At 46.2% G+C, this 22,129-nt stretch overlaps 1 protein-coding gene and 2 non-coding genes across 13 annotated transcripts; all 3 read left to right on the top strand.

Moving 5' to 3' along the window:
• Nucleotides 1–821: 821 nt before the first annotated feature.
• On the top strand, nucleotides 822–910 carry TRNAY-GUA (transfer RNA tyrosine (anticodon GUA)). The gene is given in 2 exon segments: nucleotides 822–858; nucleotides 875–910. It is a non-coding gene; the product is annotated as a tRNA-Tyr (tRNA).
• Nucleotides 911–1,044: 134 nt separating this feature from the next.
• On the top strand, nucleotides 1,045–21,943 carry AGBL5 (AGBL carboxypeptidase 5). 11 transcript variants are annotated; one of them, XM_078149802.1, is made up of 18 exons: nucleotides 1,045–1,516; nucleotides 2,012–2,141; nucleotides 3,144–3,407; nucleotides 3,651–3,822; nucleotides 4,234–4,397; nucleotides 4,645–4,822; nucleotides 5,066–5,244; nucleotides 5,807–6,263; nucleotides 6,790–6,959; nucleotides 7,272–7,407; nucleotides 8,821–9,023; nucleotides 9,576–9,778; nucleotides 18,128–18,235; nucleotides 18,797–18,952; nucleotides 19,817–19,929; nucleotides 20,244–20,290; nucleotides 20,733–20,948; nucleotides 21,321–21,943. In XM_078149802.1, exons 3-18 carry the CDS (start codon nucleotides 3,190–3,192, stop codon nucleotides 21,574–21,576), a joined length of 2,976 nt encoding a protein of 991 aa, XP_078005928.1. In that variant the 5' UTR covers nucleotides 1,045–1,516; nucleotides 2,012–2,141; nucleotides 3,144–3,189; the 3' UTR covers nucleotides 21,577–21,943. The 11 variants fall into 11 exon arrangements, 10 of the variants coding, with proteins under 10 accessions (XP_078005928.1, XP_020839526.1, XP_078005930.1 ...); XM_020983867.2 differs by lacking the exon at nucleotides 1,045–1,516 and having other exon boundaries at nucleotides 1,911–2,141; XM_078149804.1 differs by lacking the exons at nucleotides 1,045–1,516; nucleotides 3,144–3,407 and having other exon boundaries at nucleotides 1,936–2,141.
• TRNAA-AGC (transfer RNA alanine (anticodon AGC)) lies at nucleotides 1,523–1,595 on the top strand. Its single transcript has one exon. It is a non-coding gene; the product is annotated as a tRNA-Ala (tRNA).
• Nucleotides 21,944–22,129: the final 186 nt, after the last annotated feature.

The raw sequence follows: 22,129 nt of genomic DNA, 5'->3' as shown, positions 1-22,129 counted from the left end.
AAATTTAGGCTTTGTATTGAACCTTCCTATTCTAAGGACGTTAATTTAGGTTCCATAAAGAGGACAGAAAAGATTTAAGGTGCAGGATTTCCCATGGCAGGAGAACAGATAAACAATCCGGCCACTGCACTTGTCAGACTTTACTGGGTCAATAGTGGGCAACACTACAGGGCGTCCCGGACGTCGGAGGTGCGGGCACTCCCTCCAGTGATGCTAGATCGCAGTGCATCGCGCTTTCCTCTTCATCCCAGGCCACTCTGAATCCGTGTCCTCTGCCCGAGTCCTCCTCCATCCCCCGGCTTCCTCCAGTGTGTGGGGGGGTGGGGAAGGGAGGTGGTGGGCAGCTCCTGCTACGCCGCGGCTCGCGGGACACCCATGCATCCCTCGGCTCTGCATCCCGCAAGCTCACCGCGCGCTTGGCCGCCTCCGAGGTCGCCCGGACATCGCCTCTTACTCCCCTCGTGGGGCGCGAGTCGGAGTTGGTAAAGCATGGCCCGGCATTATTTATTAAACACTTGTGCGCTCGTGACTTGGGATTGAGCTGCAGTTAATTACACTTTTTAGAGGGGGGAGGGGGGAGAGAAGAGGCGTGTGTAATTCAGTAGATGACCAGAGAAAAGTCCTCCCCGAGGCTGCTGCGGGGCTAGAAAAAGCAGTATCCCTAAGACCGATCGCTTTCCGCCGGGAGTACCTTGCAGATGGGCTATTTCAAGTCCGTGGGGCCAGCCGGGAAGACCAGGGCCGCTAAGACGAGAAAGCGGGATGAGAACACCGCCGCTATAAAGCTAAAGGAAATCAGGAGAGGCCTTGAGGTAGCGAGGCCTTCGATAGCTCAGTTGGTAGAGCGGAGGACTGTAGTAGAATTACTCTGGCTATCCTTAGGTCGCTGGTTCGATTCCGGCTCGAAGGACTTCTCCACGCTTTTTCCTTCCCCTCATGCTTAATTAACGCAATTCATGAATCGGGGTACTGTACCCTTTATTTCTTGGATGCTTAGTTAATGTAATTCATTTAAGTAATATTCATGAATCGGGGTACTGTACCCTTTATTTCTTGGATGCTTAGTTAATGTAATTCATTTAAGTAATCGGGTTAGTGTAACCGTTATTTCTTGGATGCTTAATTAACGTAATTATCTAATTAATCGAGTTAGTGTATGTAAATGTTTGCATGCGTACCCTGCCCCCGACTTTTTTGCCCAAAAGAACCTGCTCGCATTTAACCGAGCAAAAGACATGTAGGGGGAGTGTCCCAGAATTAGCGCCGCATTATCAGATGTGTGAAGGCCGATTCTGGCGGTGTGCGCGGTTTACGTCCTGATGGGTGGAGCCTTACTCCTGAATTTGTGTTTCTGCTGATTCTTCTGGTAGATTATTGTATTTTCGTCTCACTAGCCAACGAAAAGCCTCGTTTCCTAGCAATTGACCCAGGATGTTCTTCAGGGATCGCTAAGGGGGCGTGGCAAGCGCGGAGTGACTGCACTTTCTACCCTAAGGAAAAGTGAAAAACAAAAACGGTAAGTGGGGGATTAGCTCAAATGGTAGAGCGCTCGCTTAGCATGCGAGAGGTAGCGGGATCGATGCCCGCATCCTCCAGTGGGTGACTTTTTTTTTTCCCCCTCCTCCGCATCTGTGTGGGTTCCTACCCGACAATTCGGAGACTTAAAAGCTTACAACTAGTTTTGTTCTTATTCTCTTATTATCGCGGTCATTACTGATAAAAAGCAGTTATTTTTCCACTCCGCTGCTCGGTGCTGCAGTCTCTTTACAATCCCGCCCCAATGACTGTTAACTGTCTCCGGAGCAGCGGACGCGAATGGAATTCTCTCAAGAGCCGGGTAGCTGCGAACCCCAAGACGTTACTTTGCTTGGGAACCCAGACCCCGACGACCGCGAGGGGAGAAAAAGAACCCCTCCCCCCTTCCACTCCGACCAATGGCAGTGATCGTTGCAGGATGGGAGGGCAGCTGCGCCCGCGGCCAATAGGCGGATGGCTTGTTGTTTCCTGGCAGAGCGGAGTCCCGGCGCCGCGGCGCTCCCGTTTTGTTTGGGTCCTGGGCGACGGGGCCCGGGCGCTGAGCCGGGGCTGGAGGCGCAGCCACGCTGACGGGAGGAGGAACGGGAGCGCCGGCCCCGAGAGAGGTGAGGGGCTCTCCGCGGCCGGCCCCGCCCCCCTCTGCCCCGGAGCCCCCTCCTGGGATACTGCCCCGGCCCCGCCCCCGTCGCTCCGGCTGCCGCCGCTGCCGGCCCGGCGCCGCGCTTGGCCCGGAGCCCGGAGCCAGGCGCCCGACCCCGCTTCCCGCGCCCGGGCCGGGCAGGTGGTCGGTCTAGTCCCCTGCCCCACGCCCAGCGCCTGGACGGCTGTTCTCCACTCCTGCCTCTTGGTCTTTTGGGGAATTGATTTGGTATGGGCTCGGGGCTTGCAACCCCTCCCTCAGCTGCCGGGCCCCCGGGGAGGGCAGCCCGGGCCCGGGCTCAGCCCCAATATCCCTGCCGGAGTTGAGGTGTAGAGCTGCTCGGTGACGTGGACGACCCCTGCCCCGCTTCCTCGTGCCTGGAATAAGCCGCCCTTGTTCTACCTTCTTTTCCACAATAGGTGGAATGAGAAGCTGGGCCCGGGAGGCTGCAGAAGTGTCTCTCCAGGTTAAGCTGATCCACCCGGGGGAGGGGGTGGGGGAGAGGGGGGGAGGGTCTCCGAGGTGAAGCTTGAGTCCTCCCTCCAGGTGGTGCCCGACTGGGGCTGGGGGGGGTCCTCCTCGGGGATGCCCCTCCTATATATCGGAGTTGGGGTGTACTCCCTAGGCCCATCTTATTACACTGCGAAGACTTTGGGCGGGAAAGAGACTCAGAGTCTGGTGTTCTCAGCATGGTTTATGGTTTAATCACGATATGCCCTCCCGGGGATGGAAGCTCCTGGGGCCTGGAGATCGGCATAGCCAGTGCAGTAGCATAATGGGGTTGGGTCACAGCCCGAAGTCCAGAGTACGTGGTGGCAGCTCTTTTGGTGTTCTGTAGCAAAGCTGCTTCCCGGTTTTCCTGAAGTACTGGAAAGCACCGTCAGAACCCTAGAGACTAACAAAGTCAGTTTTCACAGCTTGTCTTCTTCCCTCTCCTTCCTTCCCTATCCCCATCCCACCCCCTTAGCTCTCAGGGCCAGTCTGGGGCAGGAGGATGCTTACTCAGCCCCACCATGGAGCTGCGCTGTGGGGGACTGCTGTTCAGTTCCCGCTTTGACTCAGGGAACTTGGCCCATGTGGAGAAGGTGGATTCTGTGGCTAGTGAAGGGGAGGGGGGCGGGAGTGGGGGATCAGCCCCCACCACCGGCGGAATATCCTCCACCTCTGACTACGAATTCAACGTGTGGACACGGCCTGATTGTGCTGAAACAGAATATGAGAATGGGAACAGGTATGAAGCTGGGGTTAAGGGGAGGGAATATGCAGAAACCAAGCGCCATACTTCCTTTGGCCTTACTCTCCTGCCTGTCCTCCCAGGGACCTACTTGTCTTTCCTCAGTTTCACAATACCCTACTTCTCATCCCCATAGAACAGCCTTTTCCCATTCTTTCTACTAACCTGCCTTGCTCCATTCCTCTTGCTACCTCATCACTCTCCCTTATAGACTTGTCTCTCCCTACTCTACCCCATTAGGTCATGGTTCTACTTCAGTGTCCGGGGAGGAGTTCCAGGAAAACTCATAAAGATCAACATCATGAACATGAACAAGCAAAGCAAACTGTACTCCCAGGGCATGGCACCCTTTGTGCGCACACTACCCACTCGACCTCGTTGGGAACGAATCCGTGACAGGCCTACCTTTGAGGTATAATTTCCATACAGAAGAAGGAACTGTATTGCTACAGACAGAAACTAAAAAGTGGGGTGCAGAGATCCCTTAAGAGAAAGAAATCTGTCTCTAGTACAATGAACTAGGAAGAAAGGACTCTACTTTGACCCTCTCCTTTAAACTCAAGCTACGTCTGTAGCTTTTAATGGGTCTCTGATGCTGGTGTCTAAGAAGGCAATGAAAAGCCTGGTTGCTAAGGCAAATAACTACATTGAGACAGGTGGTATATTCTCAACTGTGAAGCTGAGAAACCAGTTGCTATTGCAGTGATGCTAAAGGGCTAGACGCTAATTCAGTGGGCTGAAAAGACTAGCTGCCGATACCGAGTTAAGTATTTATAGGGGTAGTAGTTGGTTGCCTTTTCCTCTTCTTCCTCTGTCCCCTTAGATGACAGAGACACAATTTGTGCTGTCCTTTGTGCACCGCTTCGTGGAGGGTCGTGGGGCCACCACCTTCTTCGCCTTCTGCTACCCCTTCTCCTACAGTGACTGCCAGGATCTGCTGAACCAGCTAGACCAGCGCTTCCTGGAGAACCATCCTTCCCTTAGCAGGTGATGTATCCTGCCTTTTCTCCCTCCACAAACTGGGACCAAACACTGCCTCTGCTTCTCCTGTGATTTGCCCTAAGAGCTCTCAATTGATACTTTTTTGCATTCAGTTTCTAAATTACAAAGGTGTGGGGTTTGGGACCAGGTAGTTTGTCCCTCTATCTCTACCTTAATTCCCATCTGCAAATGTGGGTTGTCCCTTCTTGAGACATTGGGGGACTCCCCTGGCCTGATGACCTTATCCTTGCAGTCCTTTAGATTCCATCTATTACCACCGAGAACTCCTTTGCAACTCTCTGGATGGACTTCGTGTAGATCTACTGACTGTGAGTTCCTGTCATGGACTTCGAGATGAAAGAGAACCCCGTCTGGAGCAACTATTTCCTGACACCAGCACACCCCGGCCGTTCTGTTTCTCAGGCAAGAGGGTGAGTGGGGAGGAAAGAAAAGGTTGGCTCTTTGTCATCACAAGTGTCATGGCGGAGGCCAAGACACTTATGGGTGTTCGACCATGTACATCTAGTCAGCTCCTCCAGTCTTAGTCTAGGGCATGAACGACAGCTCAGACACCTTGCTACCACAGCCCCAGTTGGGGCTTAGTTTGTGTTCTTTTTTCTATTAGCATAGAACTAGAACTGACAGCCCTGATTGTTCTTTCCTTTTTATCACAGATATTCTTCTTGAGTAGTAGAGTGCACCCTGGGGAGACACCATCTAGCTTTGTCTTCAATGGTTTTTTGGACTTTATCCTTCGACCTGATGATCCTCGTGCCCAGACTCTACGTCGTCTTTTTGTTTTTAAGCTGATTCCCATGTTGAACCCAGATGGTGTGGTACGGGGTCATTATCGGTAAGAATACCTCCCCCTTCACCTCTTCTGATCATTTATAGTTCTCTTGATAAATGTTATGGTGTCACGATGAGGTAAAATTTACTCTGTCCTGCCTTCACAACTCTCCTGCGTCCTAAAGAGGGAATGCATCATTGGCCTGAAAAAGAATGCACCCTCCTGAACGTTTGGGGAGGACTGGGAAAGAAGATGGATGCAAGGTCACTTGGATTTGGAGAACTAGTCCCAGACTCCAGTAGTAATGCAATGTATATTATATTGATTTAACCACATACACCCTTCCAAAATACGGAGTACAATGCCAGGCCTGTAAGGAAAGTTCAACAATGATTAAGTTGATAATACCAGGAGTTGTAGAAGGTCTAGTTTTGTTTTCCAGTTTCTGGAGTCCTGGGGTGAGGTTGTCCTCACTCCTTTCCCTTCCTTGACTTTTCTACTTAAGATTTATTCAGACTATAGGATAATCAGTTCCCTGCCTCCTATATCTTTTGCCACTTACCCCAGTCTCTGTTTTCCCACTCCAGCTTTCCAGAACCCCACCTTACCCCTTGTTCCCACACAGGACAGACTCACGAGGAGTGAACCTGAATCGTCAGTATCTAAAGCCAGATGCAATCCTGCACCCAGCCATCTATGGGGCTAAGGCAGTGCTGCTCTACCACCATGTGCACTCACGTCTGAATCCCCATACTCCCTCTGACCACCAGCCCAATCCCCAACCCTCAGCCCCGCCTGGTCCTCTTTCTGAACTTGAAAAAACTGACAATCTCCATAGTGAGGCAGACCTTGCACTCTCAGCTGAAGGGGACAATCCTGAGTCCTGGACCCAAACTGAACCAGCAAGCCAGGACCCCAGTAGTTTGTGGTTTTTGGAATCAGAATCTGGTGAGGTGGAGCCAGCCCCTGAAACCATTCCCCCCAAGGAAAGTGGTGTGGCCTACTATGTGGACTTACATGGACATGCCTCTAAAAGGGGATGTTTCATGTATGGAAATAGCTTCAGTGATGAGAGTGCCCAGGTAGGGACCTTGAAACTGGCCTGGGTGGTATTCATTAGGAGTTAAGGGGTGGGAGTTGGGGGTGGGGGGTGGGAGAGGGCACAGTAGTGTTAATGTATAGAACGTGAGCAGAAGGAAGAATAGCCATAGGCTTGTCACTCTAGAAAGGAAATTAGCTGTCAGGGGGCAGCTGGCAATATGGAATTATGGATTTTTAAAATCAGGGTTTTAGTGCTAAGGACCAGGCTTTTCAAAATTATAAAAGAAATTAGGCCTTTTCTAATGGGAGCCAAATAGAAGAAATTGGGGGGAAGGGGGGACAGGAGAGAGTAGTAAAAGGGTCTGAAGGGAAAGAAATTATATTGTGTTGATTTAATCATACATACCTTTCTTAAACATCTAGTACAAAACCATGTAACAGTGAGAATTCCAGAATTATTAACCTGATACTGATAATTCTGGTAGTTATGTCTTGATATTGAATGTAGTGACTTACTTCCTTCTCTTTCCCACTACACTTTCTGAACTTGCCATTCATCCCAAATAGGTGGAAAATATGCTGTATCCAAAGCTTATCTCCCTGAATTCAGCACACTTTGACTTCCAAGGCTGCAATTTCTCAGAGAAGAACATGTATGCTCGGGATCGTCGAGATGGCCAGTCTAAGGAGGGCAGTGGGCGAGTTGCCATCTACAAAGCCTCAGGGATCATCCACAGGTTAGGGTGGACACTGGGAAAATAGAGCTTCAGCTTTTGGTTATCTTCTCTTAGGAATACTCATACCCAGCCTTGAGAGAGGAATGGGGGAAATGATTGTGATAGCCCAAGGCATCTCAGAAGAAAGGCCTTCAGATAAAGACTCTTGTCTCTGTGGATCAGCTTTCCACAGCTTAGCTTGGAGGATATAGTATTGGGGGTGGTTGCCAGCACATTGGGAAATAGCCCTTAATCTTTCCCTTGACCACTTTAGTATATTCAAGCCACATGTCATCTGTCCAGAGTAGTAATGTAAAGATCTCTGTGTCTTAGCTACACACTTGAATGCAACTACAACACTGGACGCTCAGTAAACAGTATCCCTGCTGCCTGCCATGACAATGGGCGTGCCAGCCCCCCTCCCCCACCTGCCTTCCGATCCAGATACACTGTGGAGCTCTTTGAACAGGTAATGAGCCATGGAGGTAGAAGCAAAGGTATTGGGCAGGGCAGCCTCAAACAAAGGTGGCCTACACCAGCGATTCTTAAACTGTGGGTCTCGACCACATATGGGGTCACAAAAAATTTGGCAGTGGTAAAAAGTTTCTGAACCAGCAACAACCAAAAATTAATTAAAAATCAAATGTATAACGAATCCAAGGTGTTTCTGACATGGCTTGCCTGTGTTGTCTAACAACTTCACCGAAACCCTGGTTCTGAACACAAAGCATATGCACTTTGCACTGCAAATGCCCTCAGGCTGTGTAACCCAAACAAATGAGGTGGAAATTTGATGAAAAATGTTTAAGGAGCCCTGGTCTACACTAACTTCACTTGACTAAAATCCTATGGAGAGATCATACTGCCACTAGGGTGACGTGGATGACCCCTGCCCAGCTTCCTCGTGCCTGGAATAAGCCACCCTTGTTCTACCTTCTTTTCCACAGTAGGTGGAATGGGAAACTGGGCCCGGGAGGCTGCAGAAGTGTCTCTCCAGGTTAAGCTGATCCACGAGGGGCAGGAGATGGAGGAGGGGGAGGGTGTCCTCTGAGGTGAATCTTGTTAGATCCTCCCAAATAATGGGGAGTTGAATACTCCTCAGCACTGCCAGTAGGGCTCCAATTGAATACTCCTTCCAATTTTGGGAGCATACCTTTGTCCAATACTTTTGGGGCTTAGGTTTTTCCCCTTATCTCATACTACCTTGTTTTTCTGGGCCATTCCTTTCATCATACAAGGGCATGTGTCTTTCCTGGCCTCATAGGAGGGGGGAATGGGGGAAACAGGCTGAAGCACAGCTGAATAATCATAGCCATGGTGGGGAGGAGGAGGGAACAAGAGTCTAGCTTGCAGAACTAGAATAGATGTTACTTGAGATCAGCCCCTTCTGTTCTGAAGGTCTTACAGTGCTTCTGACCTCAGTCTTTTCTGCTTAGGCTCTAAGAGCCAGAAATAGCTCCAGTTCTAAGGGACCTTGAGATACAGCCATTATTTCACAATGGAATAGGGAAATAGGGGAAAAGAGCTTTGTTCCCTCCTATAATCTATAGACCTTTCTACTCTAAGCCATTGAGGGTCACTAATCCCACAACAGAGAGTGCTGCCATCTGGCTTAATTCTCAAGATAGCAACTCATAAAAGTAATAGTATAAAAAGGAAAAAATTGAAGGCAGAGAACTTCAGTCTCAGCTTTGATAGGGGATGCACTATGGCTGTAGATGAGGGATAGTGACCTTCCCCTTAGCATATGTTACAACCAGAGTGCTCTGAGGCACAGGATAAATTTGAAGGACCCAAATCAAGAATGTTTCGGTTATCTCTTCTCAACCGAGCATGGTATGAAGCTCCCAAATACCGGATTGTACTTGAACTCCCTTGGCAGGTAGGACGGGCTGTGGCCATTGCAGCCCTGGACATGGCAGAATGCAATCCCTGGCCAAGAATTGTCCTGTCAGAGCACAGCTGCCTCAACAACTTGAGAGCCTGGATGCTGAGACATGTTCGTAACAGCAGAGGTGTAGGTAACAGCCTTAATGTAGGCATCAACAAAAGGAGAGGCTCTCGAACCCCACCGAAAGGCCCCAAGTAAGAACAACAGGATGGGAGGAAAGGGTGGGAAAGTGGAAGTTACTTGGTTTAGGGATAAAACATGAGTTCTCAACTATCTCAAAAATGTATGGAGTACTCAGAACATATTTAATTTTACAGCTAATGTGTACCATAGGATGCTTCCAGGAGGGGGAAAGGGTGTCATGAATTCAAATCCACAGTAACTCTTTGCTCAACAGATTGAGAATCCCTACTCTAGGGAAACAGTAAGCCAGACAAGGGAATGAGAGACTTCCCAGAAGGGTAGAGCTATCAACCTATCCCAGTCACAAGGAACATTTGCCACAGGAGGCTACTTGTAACTTCCTTAACAGCATGACCCAGATTGGGAGGGATTACATGAAATGGGCTTGTTAGCTAATCAGGAGGCAGAGAATTTCTCTTTCCTCTCCCTAGATACTAGTGCCTAACGGTCCTTAATCCAAAAATGATTTCCATTTGATTCTTCTTTAGGGAGAGACATGGAGGCTAAAAGACTTGGAACATACCCACTCCGGATTTCACCTGTTCTGTCTTGCTTCCTTGCAGTGGTTTGCCTATATCATGCTCTGAAAATACCCTGAGCCGGGCCCGAAGCTTCAGCACTGGTACCAGTGGCAGCAGCCAACAAAACTCTCCACAGATCAAAGCTTCACCCAGCTTTCCCTTTCATAGCAGTCGGTCCACAGGGCTACCAGGCCTGGGCCTTGGCACCCAGAAAAGCAGCCATCGGGTGCTGGGCCCCGTTAGAGGTAAGCTGATAAGGAAGTCCTTGGGACAAGTGTTCCATTTTCTCTGGTGTTGCTGGGGGAAAAATTAGCCCTGAAGACTCATTCTTGGGCCTGAGCCAAGGGGTAAACCAATAAAACCAATTTATAGCAGAATCTGTAGCCTCTCCTGAGACTTTGGTTTTCCTTGCAGAATGGCGGCCACAGACTGGGACCTATGGCCATGGGTAGAGGTCTTAGGCACTCTCTATCAAGAGCCCAGGGAACTATAAGGCCCCAACACATACCGAAAACCAGACAGGCCCTCTGACAAAAGGGAATGCTAGCTAACTGATAAATACTGAGACACATAATCTCTAAATCAAAGGTTATAGTATGCTGCTTTGTAGTCAGAATGAAAGCAGGCACTCTTTCCAAGTTGCAGCACTATGAAATAATGGCTGTATCCCAAGGTCCCTGAGAACTGGAGCTACTTCTGACTCTAGAGTGTAGGCAGAAAGACTGAGGTCAGAAGCACTGCAAGACCTCCAGAAAAGAAGGGGCGGACCTCGAATAACATCTATTCTAGTCCTGCAAGCTAGACTCTTGCTCCTTCCTCCTCCCCACCACGGCTATAATTATTCAGCGGTGCCTGAGTGACCCCAAGTGTTGCCCATAAAAATAATGGGAGCTCTAAGATTTTTCTTCTTAGAAAGAGGTTGGGCTATCAGGAGGGGAAAAAGGAAGTCACTGAGAAGCAACAGGGTGTAGTGGGAAACAGTCCTGGGTTCAAATCCTGGCTCTGCCACTTTCTACCTAGGAAACTTTGGACATGCTACTTAACCATTCTACATTTGTTTCCTCATCTGTAAAATGAAGGTGTTGACATGTATAAGCTAAGATTTTTTACAGGTCTAAATCTATGATTTTATGATTCTAAGAGTAGCCTGAAAGAAGGAACAGGGAAATAATTTATACCTCTAGAAGTAGATTAAAGATTGTTAAACTCTTTGTCACAGACCCCTTATCAGAATAATGTTTTTAAATGCATAAAGCAAAATAGGATTTGCAGAGGAAACCAAGTGTTACTGAAATAGCCCCAGGTTAAGAACCCTTGAATTAGACCATTAATCAGTGTCACGTGTGGCTTTTGGACTATTATAGCTGATGCACAATATGAAGGTTTCCAGGCTAGTGTTACTTTTAAGTTCAGCCGAAAGCTTTCTTTGCTCCTGAGAGGAACTCCTCTCTGGAGACTTCTTAGCTCTCATTCCTCCCATACCAGAGTGGTAGTGGATAGTAGTGGATGGTGTAGTGGAAAGTTCCCACTATAGGGAATCTGATCTTGGTTCTAATCCCAGCTTTGGCACTTAATTGTGTGGCCTTGGGAAAGTTAATTAGATTTTCTCACCTTCAGCTTTTTCATCTCTAAAATGGGTTGTTTACATATCTACAGATGGCACCTGAAGAGTTTGTGCATAAGACCTAATGCCTCCAGAGCTAGGCCCACTTGCTCCACTTCCCCCACTGGGATCCATAGTCTTATAGCAAAGGCTGATTGACCTGGCTTACAGTGTCATAGAAAGCTATCAGTCAAACTGCAGAGTGGCTGCTGCCTGGGAAGAAGTAACCATGGGGCTGCCTCAGGCAAGGGAGAATTCACAAGGTTGCCATAGATCCAAGACAAAACATGGAATCAGAGCTGAGGGAAGGAACCTTCAGGGAGGGAACAGGCAGACTATACTAAAGAGAAGAGTTCAGCTAAAACTTGTCCCCTGACCTTTTGGATGGTATCAGCCTATAAGTAAATTTGAGGGAAAGCACCCAATGTAGTAGAAAAAGCCCTGAATCTCTATGAACCTTAATCATCTTCTCTATAAAATGGGGGTGACATATATTGTAAAAAATTTTGTAAAACTGAGGCTACTTTACAGTAAAACCTGGATCATTTAATAGAGGCCTCCATCACCTCCTATCTGGGAAGACTAGTGGAGCCCTGATGCAGGGTCTTGGTAACTTTAGCTTTTGTGGTATCCAGCACAAAAGCTAGTGGGGGGTGGTGGTGGTGAGATATCCTTGCAATCTTTAATGCACCTGGCAGCTTTTGGTAGCGCAGCTGAACTGGGTTGAAGGGGCTCTTCTAGGTGGTGGGTAGAGGTTACATGAGGGAGAAAGCACTGCTGTCACCACTGTTCCTGTTGTGACTTCAGATAAAAAGATCTTGTCCTCCCAGAACAGAAGTTTCATCTCATTATCCTAAAATGTCATTCTAAGCTGTTCAAAATAGACCCCAGAACCCCAGCCCTCAACTACTTGTTGCCAGGTCAGAGAGCTTTGGAAGTCCTGGTTTTCTTTTTCTATTTTCCACCCAGATGACAGATGGGAAGGTTTCTAGCTTGTATCATGGGCCAAATTATGATGAGAAGAACTAGGAATTGTGGTGTCACAGAAGAGTGAAGGTCTATGAGTCTTTTTTTTAGGTTATTAGTTGGAGGTGCGACCTTTAAGCTCCCCACATTTTGTTCTCCAGGAGCCCAGACTCCTCTGTCATTCTATCCTCGAGTTCACATTATGGGGACAGAACAGGAATCAAGCAGCATGTGCTGATCAGTCAGTAAGCACCTAGCATATGCTTGGCATAGTGGATACAAATACAAAAGCTTACATTCTGTGTGGATTGGGGGGGTGGGAGTGGTTGAGAGATACAGGGCTCATAGAGATAAAATACAGAATTATATTAATTACTCTCAGGAGCATTAACAACTGGGGTAATCAGTGAGAGTCTCTTGCAGGAGGTGGCCCTGGAGCTGGGGACTCTAAGAGGCAGAGGTAGGGAAGGAAAGCTGCTGGACAAGAGGCATCCCCCAATGGGGACAGACATGACACAGATGTCATGTCATTTATGAGGAATGGCACAGCTGGCTAGTTTGGACCAAAGTGGGTGAGAAATATTATGTGATCAGCCTAGGCACAGAGGAGTTCATATTTTACTCCAAAGGCAACAGGAAGTCATTGGAGCTCCTTTGGTGGGGAAGTGACATGGGCAAGCTTTTGCTAAAGATTTTAACCCAAGGGTTTCCTGCCTCCAGTGCTCTTTCTGCTCTACTACCGAGCCTTGCCCCATTGGGACTGAAGTTTATAGAAAAGAAGTCAAGCTGTGGCTTAGGAACATACTGCTTAAATACTCCCAGCAACTTTAAGGGTTTTACACTCAAATGCCTTTACCATATCCTAGCTCCACCACCTTCTCCTTGACCTTAGAAAAAAACCTTGGTCCTCATACCACACTCATTTTTTAACATGTTTCTTGTTAGCTTTATAAGTGCTCAGTGCAGAGGCTTGTACGTGTTTCCAAAAAAACTAATCCCTTTCAACTAGCACCTATTGTGTGGATGACTCAGATCATCTCCAAAGTTATCTCACTCTCTCCAGGTCTGTATTCTTTCTAGCTACTGAGCATGTCCACTTGAATGAACACCCCAGTGATGTCCCCACTGTATCCTGAAGAGAAACAGTAGAGTTTCCAGGATCTTGGCCTACTAGCATTTCTGAACCAATGACAGTAGACAGTGTTCAGGATCTTTAGGCTGTGGCCAAGAATCTCTGATTCCTGCCACATTTCACTGTTTCTCTATGCTGGGTCCATTTCCCAATGTAAGTATGATTGACTATTGACTTACTGGTTACCCTACATCCCATGATAAATATGGATATATTGCAGGCCCCAGCATCTCAGCATGTCAGATACGGTGGGCTGGAAAATGGTTGTCATCTCAAATGTTTACTTTTTCCCTCCAGCCCACAGCTGAAAGATCACAGATTTAGAATTGGAGGGAACCTAGTTGAGACCCCTCAATCCCCCCCTTAATAAAAGGATTTGTTCTGTTTGGATCCAGTCAAAGGGCCACACTTGAGGATCTAGAGGGCCATGTGTGGCCTCAAGGCTGCAGGTTCCCCACCTGTGCATTAGGAGGTTTGGTGCCTTCTTATCACTATGTGTGCAATTCAATGGGATCCGGAGCTCCTGCCATTGCTCCTCTGAATTCTTGGCCCTAAACTTTTATCATCCAGTATCTCTTGCTGAATTCAGAGGGCTTGGCATCCAGCCTTCTGTCCTTATAGCTCTTGAATTCAACTGATCCTCAACACAATTTTGTGGATATAAACAGTTAATCCAACATGGCCAAGGTCTTGGGGTATACCTGCTGCCCAAGTATGATAGAAGTAACATAGCATGTGTTATTTCCATGATACAGGCAACATCTATTGTGCTCACCAGAATTCTAGACTTCAAAATTCCCAGCTTTGACCACAGTAGGCAGGACTTGGACAAGCTGCCCAGAATAGTTGTAGCAGATGCCCATAATCACAGCTGTAACCTGTGCAAGACTGAATCCATTTCTTAAGTTTAGTAGTGGTCAGGTGGGCAACCTACCAACTTGGCTAGCTTCTTCCAACCCCATGAATGGAAGCCTCTGTGAGGATGTCATCTGGGAGCCAACCCCGAATTTCTCCTCTAACAGGATCTCAGAGTTAAAGGAAACCTCAGCAGTTATCTAGTCCAATACATAACATACACCAAAAGTGGTCAACCTACCTCCTCAGATTCAAGTAACTGGGTACCTACTGCCTGCTTAAGACAGCCTACTCCACTTCTGAGGCAGCACTGAGCTAAAATCCATAATTTCTACCCCAAACTGCTCGTTCTCCCTTCTAAGATCAAGCAAACAAGAATGATGCCTCTTCTGCAAGACGGCCTTCCAGTTCTACTCCACTCTTCCTCCTAACACTGCTCTTCTCTAAGCTAAAAATCCCCAGTTCCTTCAACAGATACTCTAAGGTGTGGCCTGAATTCAGTTCTTTTACCATCCTAGTTGTCCTCCTCTGGATAGGACTGTTTGTAAATGGCTTTCCTAAAAAGTGCCCAGAATTGAAGACTATGCTCTGAATATGATGCCTTCAGTACAGCCTAAGATCATAACTAGCTTTTTTTGATTGCATTGTCTAATATTGAGATTGTTTACTAAACCCCAGAGATCTCATCCAGATGAAGTGCTGTCTACACATGCCTCCTCTATCCTTGCTTTATGAAATTAGGCCTTTTTTCCCCTCCAAACTCAAATGCAGGCCTTCAAATTCAGCCAATCACTTCATCCTATCAAGTCAACTGGGATAGTGATGAACTTGGAGTGACAAAGACCTGAATTCAAATTCTACCTCAGACACTAGCTGTGTAACCTTGGGTAAATCACTTAACTTTCCTCAGTCTGTTTCCTCATCTATAAGATGAGGATAATGGTAGCCTTATTTCACATGGTTATTGAGTAGATAAATAAGATACTATATGCAAATCTTAGAGTGCTATATAAATGCTAGCTATTGTTATTATTTGTATCCTGAACCTGTTAAATTATCCTTCCCAGCTTCACCTTGTTTGCAAATCTGGTAAATATATTACCTAAATTACTGATGAAAATGTAAATAGAATTGAGTTTATATATCACTAAAGGCCTCCCTCCAGGAAGATATCAAGCCATTAATGGTTATTCTTTAAATCCAGTCATTCAACCATATAAGACATCTAAATGTAATATCATCTAGCCCATACCTCTAAATATTTTCCATAAGAATAGCATGACACTGTCAAATATCTTGTGAAATCCAGATAAATTCTGTCGGTAGCATTCCCAATTTGTCAGTCTAGTAACTAGAGTCTAGTTAGTTATCCTGTTGGAAATTTTAGTAGAGAAAAGCATATTCTTGATGAAACCATGCTGACTTAATATTAGATCACCATTTCCTTTTCTAGATGTTCATAAATCATTCCTTTAACAGTGTTATAGATAGAATACTGTCAAGAATAGAAGTCAAATTCACAGGCCTCTGGTTTGTGGAACCTATTCTCTTCCTTTCTTTTTACAATTAAACCATTTGCTCTTTACCAATCCCAACACACCTCTCCTGGTCTCTACAGTCTTTTAAAAATCACAGTGGCTTAGCAATAGCATCTGCCTAGGATGTGACATACCCAAGACTGCTGACTTGAACTCACTCAGAATAGCTGGGATGAGTTTAGTATCTGTCTTGGTTTTTCAGCCCCCTTTAACATTTTTTTGTCCTGTCCTTTCCAGCACAAGAATCTTCGGCAGAGAAAAAAAATGCAAAGTTGAATATAATACGTTCTGTTGTCTATCATCTGCCATTATCCCATCCACCCCAGGCAGTAGTCCTAGCTCCTTCCCTCCCTCCCAACCCCAGTTTTTTTTTTCCAGCTCTTGCCTCAGCTAATTCTGAACTTTATGGCTTCTACCTACCACTGCTGTTACAGGATCATGCCACCATGGTATTCATCCCTCCTTCCAATTTATATATATATATATATATATATATATATATATATATATATATATATATATATATATATATATATATATACACACACATATATATATACACACACACATATATATATATACACACATATATATATACACATATATATATACACACATATATACGTATAGACATAGACGTATAGACGTATAGACATAGACGTATAGACGTATAGACATAGACGTATAGACGTATAGACATAGACGTATAGACATAGACGTATAGACGTATAGACATAGACGTATAGACGTATAGACATAGACGTATAGACGTATAGACATAGACGTATAGACGTATAGACATAGACGTATAGACGTATAGACATAGACGTATAGACGTATAGACATAGACGTATAGACGTATAGACATAGACGTATAGACATAGACGTATAGACGTATAGACACAGACGTATAGACGTATAGACATAGACGTATAGACATAGACGTATAGACGTATAGACATAGACGTATAGACATAGACGTATAGACGTATAGACAGACGTATAGACATAGACGTATAGACGTATACGTATAGACGTATACATGTATACGTATATATATACATATATATACACGTGTATATATATATACATATATATACACGTATATATATACATATATATACATGTATATATATACACACACACATATATATATATATATATATATTTTTTTTTATAATATGACTTAAATGGGCCAGTGAATTTTCTGTGCATCTCCATGAGTCTCTATACAACCTCATTCTTCCCAATGGAACTATTTATTTTTACATCTTCAGGATTTTATTCTTCAGGGTAGCCCTCTTGGGCTGACTTACCTTGATAAATTTTAAGCTTAAAAGATTCTACCTAACCTCTTTTTGAACCCTTTGAAATCTGCTCTCCAAAAATAGAATATACAGACTAGCCTGGCTTTCCTCTCCTTTATCAGTAATCTTAAAGTCTCATTTCTTAAATAATCTTAAGGTAGTCATTTCCCCCACAGTTACAGTAACCATCTTTGTTGTCAGAATTATGTCAGGATAGCAGCTCCCCTTGTTGTTTTCTCCATCTTCTGAAGGATGCAACTGGCATTTAGGTAAGCCAGGAATTTGTTAACTTTGTTTTTGGTATAGAACCCATCAGATCTCTGGATGACTGAAGTGCTTTGTCACTACTTTATCTTGCTTTCATGCCAGAATTGTGATCTATTTTCTAGCTTCTCATCTAGCTAAGTTAGAGGTTCTTAACTAGGGGGTCTGTGAACTTTTTTTTAATTACTATTTTGAAAGCTGTATTTTAATATAATTGGTTTCCTTTGTAATTCTGTATATTTTATTTTATGAATTTAAGAACATTATTCTGACAAGTCCCTCAGAGTCTGACACAAAAAAGATTAAGAACCTTTGATACAGGTGATCTATTGTGGAACTCCACAACAATTATCACTTGTGTTTCTTCCTTACTACATTTCTTAGTACAGTCACTCTCTGAAGCTTAGGAGCAAATACCTTGCAGAGCAAATACAATGTGGAAAGGAGCTCCACAGTGGCAGCAGCCTCCATTCCTCTCAGCAGTTGCCCAAGAGTCTCAACAATCCTTGCCACCTCAAAACAGAACAGACAACAGTCTAGAAAAATCGATTAGCGCAGGTCAGTACAAGCAATGTCAATTCTAGTGAGAACACGGATTAAGGCTGGCATCAGTGTTGGCTTCCAGCTTGGCCAGCTATAGTTCCTGCATGTAATTTCTAAACCACTGCTGCTCTTTGGCCTTTCTGAGAAAGTATCAAGTGATAATAATCAGAACACAATCATAACCATGTATACTCAAGATCAGGCAGTGCCTTCAAGCTGTACTCCCCTTCCTCCACCCTAGAAGCCCACAAAGGCAAGAGCCCAGGAATAGATATTAAATCTGTTAGGGAGAACAGAAATGGAATTTGGCTTTGCAATGGACTAGGTAAAAGTTCTGCCATCTTTTTGGGGAAACTAGCCCTGGATCCCCTCCTTGTGTGTGACAGATGCAGGGAGCACAACAGAGGAAAGAGAGGACTGCAGCAACACAGCAGGGAAGCAAAGACAAGGTCATGGGCAGAGCTGGGTTACTACAGACTGGAAAATCCGAGCAGGTAAAAGAAATAGGAACCAGATTAGCTAAGGGTTTATAAATTGGATGGGAAGTAACAATCGAATCTGCTAAATATGCATAACCTTAAAGACTGAAACTCAGTGATAGCCTATAGGGAAGAGGGTACTCAGTGGGAGTGGTTGTCCAAGGGACCCTTTGGAATAAAAAGAGGGCTTGTGAGGTGACGAAAAATAGGAAATGACAATATTAAATAATCTCTGACTAGGTCACTGGATAAGACTTCAAGATGTAGTTGGGAATAGTCAAGGTCATGGTTTCTCCCAAGGAAACAACCAAGATGGAAGAACAAACCCTGGGTTTAGTTCTTAACATCATACTTAAGTTTTCTTAACTAGAGAACAAAGTTAATTTTCTTTTGCCGTTGAATCTCTAAAGTTTATTAGAGATCCTCCCCATCTGAGGGTTACTCTAGAAAAGAGGGACAACAATATACACAAAGCCCAGGCCCCAACAAATCATCCAGCAAAGGGAACAAGCTGGGCAGTGAAACACACTCCCTACTGACTTGCCCTTTTATCCACTTCTGTCAACCTCTGCTCAGAGTCCCGAGGCCAGGACAGGAGACAGCGGCAGCAACCACTGACCAGTCGCCCTACCACAAGCAGCTTGGACTCACCCCCAACTCCTCCTAGTGCTGGCCCAGCCCCTTCAAGAAACATAGGCACTTGCTTACTGCCTACCTCACTTGGTGTAGCAGGTCTGTACGTAATGCCACTGTTACATGTTCTATCCAACTTCCCCCCATTCCTCCAGTCAATGGACCCAAAGTCAGTCTCATCAACAGAACTTTAGACAAATATCTGTTATCTCTGCTGCCACCTAGCCTGCCTTCCTGATCTATTCCTTCATATAGTCTCCATTTTACCCCTTAGTCACAAGCCTGGATTATTCTAATGCCCCACATAAAACATTTATATCCTCCAACAAAAGAGATTGGAATTTTATGACTTAAAAATAGACCTTCAATTGTGCCTACTCACATAGAGCCTTATAAAAGGACTTTTTCCAAGTTCCTGAATCACTGTCATGGTCAGACACTGGAAATCAGATAAGGGCAGGCTTTTGCAGGTGCCTTTTCCTGTCTGCTTCTACTTGGCTTGAACAAATCTCTTTTCTCTTGGTGAGTTCTCTGTAACAGAGTACCTTCTGGGCAGCCACTCCCATGCCTACAATGCTCATTTTATTGGTTCCCACCTTAGCTACCAGCTCAGATACCCTCTCCAGTCTTGGATTCCGACCTTATCTCTTAAGGTTTAACTTGGCACATCCACTTGGCACTCAAGATTGGGCAACTCCTTTAACAGTATTTTGTAGCCAAATTCTAACTAGAGCCAGATTAGGGGCTCCATGTCATCCCCAAGATGATAACTCAACATCATCCTTTGGATGCTGTGATCTGTAGTCCTTGAACTTTTTCAACATGGTCCCATTCCGGTGATAATTTTTGTTTTCTTTTGCTTTTTGGTGAGGCAGTTGGGGTTAAGTGACTTGCCCAGGGTCACACTGCTAGTGTCAAGTGTCTGAGGCCAGATTTGAACGATAATTTTCTCTTAATCCCTAGGGAGTAGCTGCACATTCTTGTCTGCAGGGGATAAACCAGAAACTGTCATGGTTATCGGGAAGGGGCTGCTGGGAAGTGGTTCTCGCACCCCCTGCATCAGGGCTCGACTGCAGGTAACACTTTGTGGCCTATCCCTGTTCCCAGCACAGTTGCCCTAACAGAGGGCAGATCTAGTGGATTCTTCATTCTGGTAGCGGGAGGGGGAATGTCTAACACTGCTCTATTGCCAAAATAGGGAACTTATATGAGGCATTCCCCATAAGAAATCCATAGAAATCTACCTACCCCTCACAGCTACCAACAATTCCCCAACCCACAATTCCAGTTTCTGTAGCCTCATTCTTTCTGCCAATCATACCCCAACCTCAGCTTCCTAGCTTTGGCTTCTCTTGTCCTTGCCTTCAGCCTCTGCTCTCTTTCTGCCCAGAACTGCCCGAGGAGAGTTTCCACCAGGAGGGGTCCCGGATTCCCCAGGTAACACCTCTGGCTACTGCTCCAAGGAGCAGCCATGCCACCAACCCCAGGGTCAGACAAAGCCCCCAGGCTAGTGTTGAACCCCTCTGGGTTGGAAGAAGTGGGTATAGGCAAAACTTGATTGGGTAAACTCCTCTGGCAGGGGCAGAGGAGTAGAGGAACTCTGAGGGAGGTTTGCACATACCCTACTATTTCCTCATGGAGAGCTTTATTTGCTCATCCAGCCCCTTGCTATGGAAGGGCCACAGAGGCTCAAAACTGTGGAGTACCTGGACCCTTTTTGCTATCCCCACCCTGGGTAAGACCCTGGAAGGCATAATCTAGGTTAGAGTCCTTTGCCCCAGTCCTATATTACTTGTCCCACTTAGGGACAGTCCCCAGGAGTTTAAAGTCCTAGTTCCTTTGTGTTAATCCCCTACTGTACCACACTCCCTCCATGGAGATGCCAGAATCAAGTCCAGGAAGTGAGAAGCTCAGGGGAAGAGTCTAGCCCTCAGCGCCAACCCCTATCCATACAGGCTAGGCCCGGGTTGGGCCGGGGCTCATCGCCGCCTGGCAGAGGGATGAGAGGCTCTTCGGGCCCCCCATCCCCCATCCCCCGGACCAGGGACAGCTCTGAGCCAGAGTCAGAGCCAGGATCCTGCTCTGTTGTACCGGGGTAAGCACAAGTGTCCTAACCCCCTCTTCCCATTGGAACCTGACTCCATGACCCTGACTCAGGTCATGTAATTTTTGTCTTCATTCTTGCCCTTCTTCACAGCTTTCTCTTTACAAAGGATTTTAATTTCCCTAATTCCCTTTGTCACCTTAGGGTTCAAATGGACAATCCCACTGAAAATTTCAGCCTCCTTGACTTTCCTACTAAGACATTACCTTTACCCTCACCAAGAAAATGTATAGCTGAGATTCCCCTTCCCCCATAGAAAGGCCTTAGAACCCTACTGCCCCCTCCCCCACCTCAGATCCTCCTAAGCTGAGAGTAGAGAAGAGGCAGAATTCATCAGCCTGACTCCCCTCTTTTCTGTTACAGGCTGTACCTGGTTGGGCCCCCACGGCCCCATTCTGCCCCTGCCTCCTCACTTCTGTCCTGTCCCATCATTTGCTCCCAGCCCCCAACTTGTTACAGTGGGGGGGCACTAGGACAGCCTGAGGATTGTTCTTTTATTAAGCCCCGCCAATCACTCAGTCTCCCAGCATATGATATTGCCCCTGACTCCATGGCAGGACATCCTTCCATGATTTTAGGGCACAGGAAATGCCCTAATCAGTTGCTTCTCCCCCTGTAACAACCATAGCTCCTTAGAGTCAGCCTCATTGTTCCAGACCTACTTTGGAGCAGGACAAAGGAACAGGGACCTCCCAGCCCCATCCCTCCCTCCACAGCACAGGAATTTGGGACCATATATATATATATATATATATATATATTTTTTTTTTAATATTGGTGGGTTGGAAAGGGAATCAGCTCCTACACTGAGCCCCATTCAGTGGCAGATTTTTGCCTCTGGCTTGTTTCATAGGATAGGGAAGACTTTGAGGAAATAAAAGTTGTTTGGAAAAAACTCAAGAAATGTTTGCTATTTTGAAAGGTGGACAGGATTGAATGTAGTGTAAAGAGCCCCCTACCACACACACTCCATCTAGCTTCAGACGTTATCAGGGGACCCCAGAAAAGAGGAGAGAATGTTGCTGCTGTAGCCCTCTTCCTGTGGAAGAAAGCCAGAGGGGTGGATGCCTCCAGAGATTTCTCCCTCACCCAATTCCTGGACAGCCTCTTCTTCATGGCCAACCTGAAGACCCACACAGGGTGATCTGCGGCTCCTTACCCACTGTGCACAG

This window comes from Phascolarctos cinereus, unplaced genomic scaffold (assembly GCF_003287225.1).
Source record: "Phascolarctos cinereus isolate Bilbo 61053 unplaced genomic scaffold, phaCin_HiC Scaffold_2;HRSCAF=192, whole genome shotgun sequence".
NCBI classification, from domain to species: domain Eukaryota; kingdom Metazoa; phylum Chordata; class Mammalia; order Diprotodontia; family Phascolarctidae; genus Phascolarctos; species Phascolarctos cinereus.
Note: the sequence above shows the minus strand (reverse complement) of the source record. Positions and strands in the feature narration are given on the sequence as shown.